The 5469-nt window shown below is 37.0% G+C and overlaps 1 protein-coding gene across 1 annotated transcript; it reads right to left on the reverse strand.

Annotated features, from left to right (window-relative positions):
• Positions 1-4335: 4335 nt before the first annotated feature.
• Positions 4336-4869, reverse strand: LOC308505938 (large ribosomal subunit protein eL21). The gene has a single exon (XM_081068764.1). It carries the CDS (start codon positions 4840-4842, stop codon positions 4360-4362), a length of 483 nt encoding a protein of 160 aa, XP_080924890.1. The 5' UTR covers positions 4843-4869; the 3' UTR covers positions 4336-4359.
• Between the last annotated feature and the right edge of the window lie 600 nt (positions 4870-5469).

Genomic DNA, 5469 nt, shown 5'->3' on the forward strand with positions numbered 1-5469 from the left:
GGAGAACCTTCAGCTTGGGTGTGCCAGACCAGCCCTCTGTGATGTGGCATGTCCTCTCTGGCACATGCTCTCCTTCTGCCCTCCCTCTCACATCCTGTTTTCTAGCTTTGAATATTTATTTGCAGTACTAGATTGTTTCTAGCTTTAGGACCTTTGCTTATGCTTGTACTTTTTGCCAAGAATGACTTTCCCTCACTATAGGACCAGGCAAGGATCTTGCTGCTGATTTTAAGGGCCCATGGCAAGCTTTACCCACAGCCCTCCCACTGTCAGCGCTGCCCTCCTGCTTCTTCCCTGCAGACCTATACAGGTGTTTCCACTGGCCCTGCGTCCTGGGCCACACCCCCCACCGCACTGCTTCTACCCTCTGCATATGTCTGCTATCTTGTGCTTTCTCCTCACAGCAGGATGTGGGGACTAGGACAGGACCTGCCTTGTGTGATATGCTCAGTGGACGGTAAGTGAAGTCATTTGAACCACTTATTAGTGGATTTATCACTGAAAGAATACAGAGCGCACACAGGAATGTTTTGAATAATTGACCTCATTATTAAATTTCTCTCAAAATATGACAGCACAGGGACAGCAATTCTTTTTAGAGAGAAACATTGCTTAGTTTAAAATGTGTCAGTTCAACCTGCATTCAAATGTTAAAACAAAATGGAAGAGAAAATGACAGAAACCAAAATACTAATCATTTTTCATTGTCATCCAATAAAGAAATATTTTCTTGGAAAGATTTTTCTTTCTTCTTTTGAAAGTTTACAAAAGGTATTATGGAAATGTGCACACATACACAAAAGAGGAGAGAAGAGAACAATGAACCCCTATATAGCCATCGCTCTGCCTCAAAAATTGCTAAGAGTTTGCCAGTTTTAACTCATTTATCCCCACCTCTTTAATATTTCCTACAATATTTTAAATCATGCCTCAGAAATTATATCATTTCACCTATAAATATTCCAGAATGTATCTCAAATGAATATGGACTTTTTTCTTAACATAATTATAGTATCATGTCACACCCAACAAAATCAATAATAATTCCTTGATGTTAGGTAATACCTAGAGCATGTTAAACTTGTCTTGGTTGTCTCAAAAATGTGTCTTAGAATTGGTTTATTTCATTTAGGATAAAAACAAGGTCTACAGATTGCATTTGGGTGACATTTCTCTAAAAATCTGTGTCTCTTTTTTGTAACATGTATTTTGAAATAATTTCAAGCACAGAAAAGTTGCAAGAATAGTACAAAGAAAACTTGTATCCCTTGCACCTGGATTCATAACATTTGGCCACTTTGTTGTCCTTCTCTGTTTGTGCTATTTTTCTGAAACATTTGAAATTTAAATGTCTTTTTACCTCTAAAAACTTCAGTATATTTCCAAAAAAATAGGACATTGTTTTAAATAACCACAGTGTGGTTATCAAAATCAAAATCACAAAAATTCAACATCATATAATACTATAATTTAATCTACAGCCCACATTCAAATTCTATCAATTGTCCCAATAATGTCCTTTATAGCTATTATTTTTCTCAGTCCAGAATCCAATCCAAAATTATGTATTGTATTTTGTTATCTCTTTAGTCTTCTTTAATCTGGAATAATCTTTCTTTGTGGTTTTTGATTTTTGACATTGTTTTAGCATACAAGACTCTGTATGTTTTAGCATACAGAGTATGTTTCAGCATACTCTGAAATTTGGGTTTGTATCATATGTTCACATAATTAGATTTAAGGTATGCGTTTTGGGCAGGAATGTTCCAGAAGTGACATTGTGACCGGCTCGGGCATCTTATCAGGAGAAATCTGGTGCCAGCTTGTCCTAGTACTGGTGACACTAAATTTGATCACATGGTAAACATGGCATATGCTCGTTTTTTTCACTATAAAGTTCTTAGTTTTTTATTTTGAAAATCGTAATTTCTGAGGAGACACTTTGAGACTACGTCAGTAGCTGCTTCCACATTAAACTTTAATCTACTAGTCTTTGCATCTGTTGATGATTTTTGTATTCCATTATTCCTTCTTTATTTGTTGGCTTTCAGTTATAAAAACAAGCATTCTCATGTCCATTCTCAATCTCTCTCTATCTCTATATCTATATCTATCTCTCTCTATATATCTATATCCCAATGTGTCCTCACAGGTTCTTATTTTGTTTGGTGGATCATAATCTGTTACACTTACCATTACATTTTAATGTTCAACTTGTCCATGGTCTGGCCAATAGGAATCTCTTCAAACTGGTTACTGTTTCTTATGTCACGGCCCCATCTGTTCTGAACATGATCTTACTTTCTGGCACAAGATACTCTGGGATCACCTTGCACTCTCTGTGCTCTCACTCTGCATTTGGCCCTTTCTCCAAGGAATTCTGGTTAAAGACTTAATTTTAACAACCATTTTTATCATAACAGATCCTCTAACGTATTCAAACTGATATGATTGTAAAATTTAGCAAGAGATTTTATTTCTAATAAAACAACTGAGTTGAGATAAAAAAATAAGCTGAGCAAACATTTTCAGATTAATGCTATTTGTTAGTTGATATATAAAATATAAATATTTTATATGTTATATATTTATATTAAATTCTGAGTACCACCTTAATAGCTTTTATAATATAAATAACTCTGGGTGACCTTCACAAACTTTGAATTCCTGTTTCATTTTTCAAAATGAATGGTTGCTTAGTTGCATGATAAAAATTACCCACCAGCTTCTCTGAGAGGGCCCACTGTCCTCTGTGCGGACTTACTGCCAAGGTGCCTGCTCAGCCCTTATGAGTATGGAGGCTCAAAAGTTCATCCCTTTAGATCTCTACCTCTCGTTCTTTGTAAGCTTTCACCCATGTTTCTTGAACAGATGATGGGGTCTTGTTATTTGGATCATACCATAGTAGGGCTTCTCAAACTTCAATGTTCATAAATGTCACTTGGAATGCTAACGAAAAGTACAGACTCCTGGATCCCATTCCTTGATCACACAGAAGCTGGGTTGGGGCTCAGGAATCTGCATTTTAACAGACACTCCGGCAGGTAGTGTCAAACTTTGAGAAAGAAAATATTATCCTAACATAACTGTGCTTACTATATATGAGTATGCGGGAGGGACATTTAATCATGGAAGATATGAAATAGTACTTCTGAGCAGCTAAAATTTTTAGCTTGTGGCTCTTTGGAATTAGCTCATTATATCCACATCAACAACTGCATGTGGATATTGTCTAAGGGAAAGGGACTTTTGAACTAAAAACGGGCAGAGATTTTCTACAACTTGATTTGAAAAGGGCTTGAGACAGTATGGTTAAACAACAGAGGGAACATTTTCAGCTTCACAGTGAAGCTGAAATCAGAATGCAGAGTAAATTATGTGTCACCTCAGTGTTTCTCAAGCCAGAGGTTGGATAAATACCCAGGGCGAGTGAAGAGACTGAGCCCCAGAACTCTCATCAGCAAACTGCATGAAAAAGGTAAGCTCTTCTCACTTCAGTTGTTTCCAGTTTCTAGCTTCTAGACTTTGAGATCTGAGATGAAGTACAGATTGGAGAGGACTCTGTTTTTTCCCTTTTTTTAATGTAGAAAAATAATACGTGGTATAAATTGCGGTTGAGAAAAGTCGGTTATTAAAATGAAAACAATTAAGAACTACTGGATTACACTGAAGTATTAATTATGAAATTCTTCCTCAGGTATCTTGAGATCTGCCTTTGGAAAATCCCAGTGTGCTATGTCCTATCACCATGGAGCAAAAGTTAATAAATATAGTTGTGGTTTATTGCTAATGTGTTCACTAAAGTATTCCTGCCTGTCAGGCACATGGTAGAATTTTACTTCCCCGTCCTCTTGGTGTTAGCAGAGGCCATGTGAATTGCTTTGGTCAGTGCTAAGATACGAATGGCAGTGACGTGTGTCAGTTCCAGGAGGAGGCTTTAAGAACCAGTGGACAATTCACCACGCCCTCTCTTTCTCTCTGACGCTGCACATGGAAATGCTCTAGATGGCAATTGATCTATTAGCCTAACCTAATGTAGGAAGAAGATGTGGAGCAGAGTCCCCAGCCAATCCACAATGCATATGTACCCTAAGTGAGAAATAAACCTCATTGTTCTGTATCATTGAGATTTTGGGGCTGTTTGTTACTGCAGCCTGACCTAGCACATCCTGACTGATGCAGTGGTCATGACAATGGTTTACAGATGGCCTTTTCAAGAATGAGGAGCTCTTTTTATTTTTAATATCCCTTGACAAAGAAAATGTGTACTGGTTGATACTCTGAAAGCTAGTCTGAATTCAATAATATTTTTTTTTTTTTTTTTTTTTTTTTTTACAGAGGTCTTTTATTTTTTTACACTTATGCCATGAATTCATAGGGAATGGGTTCCAGCAGCTCAGGCTCCTTTCCATTGGTTCTCACAAAGTGTGCTTCTCTGGGTGGGGCAGGCTGGCGTTTCAGTTGAACCCAGGTACCTTTCTCTTTGGCTTCCTTCTTTTTCTGATCATTTTCCTTTACCCGTTTCAGGAAGCTATCTCGGCTCTTAGAGTGCTTAATATGCTCAATACGAACATTAATTCTCTTGGCAAGAATCTTGCCCTTGACTTGTTTGTTTACAACAATGCCAACCGCATGCTGAGTAACATTGTAGACCCTTCCCGTTTTGCCATGGTAACATTTGTGGGGCATTCCTTTTTGAACAGTGCCCATTCCCTTGATGTCTACAATATCACCTTTCTTGTAGATTCGCATGTATGTGGCCAAAGGAACAACTCCATGTTTTCTAAAAGGCCTAGAGAACATATAGCGGGTGCCTCTCCTCTTTCCCTTTGTGTTGGTCATTTTGACGAATTACTGGAAGATGGCGGTCCCGGCCGAAAAATCAATAATATTTTTAAATAGTTTTATTTTATTAACCATGACTTTCATATATATGTATATGAAAACTAGTAGTAAATCCATGAGTGGTAGACATCATTGGCAGACAATTCTTTGTGAGCCTATAAATTTGAGGACCTATAAATTTTAGTTCTTTAGTGGTCACATGAAATAAGCTTTAACCTGGGAGACAAAAGCCAAGAGGTTTTTTTGGAAAGTACAGCTCTGCCATTATATAACTGTATGTCTCTGAGATGAAGTATTTCTTTCCCTTATGGACTTTATTTGTCCACAAAGCAATGATATGCCAACTGTCCCCTCTATTTCAAAGGGGATTAAATGATAATATGATAAGAGTTTTGCAAATAACAAAATAGATATTTTAAAGTGTATAATATTATTTACAGTCCCAAGTTTGTGTGTCCTCAAATGACATTAAATCTTTGCCTTAAAAAAATGCAGAAAGAAAATGGTTTCATGGTAATGATATTATAGACTAATTGTGTGACAATTAGATTCAAGTTCATCTGTCGTTTCAAAATATTGCCTCATGCATTCAAACTCAATATCCAAACTTTGAAATACAGGGGA

The sequence above is a fragment of the Rhinolophus hipposideros genome (genome assembly GCF_964194185.1).
Source record: "Rhinolophus hipposideros genome assembly, chromosome: 12".
In the NCBI taxonomy this organism is placed as follows: domain Eukaryota; kingdom Metazoa; phylum Chordata; class Mammalia; order Chiroptera; family Rhinolophidae; genus Rhinolophus; species Rhinolophus hipposideros.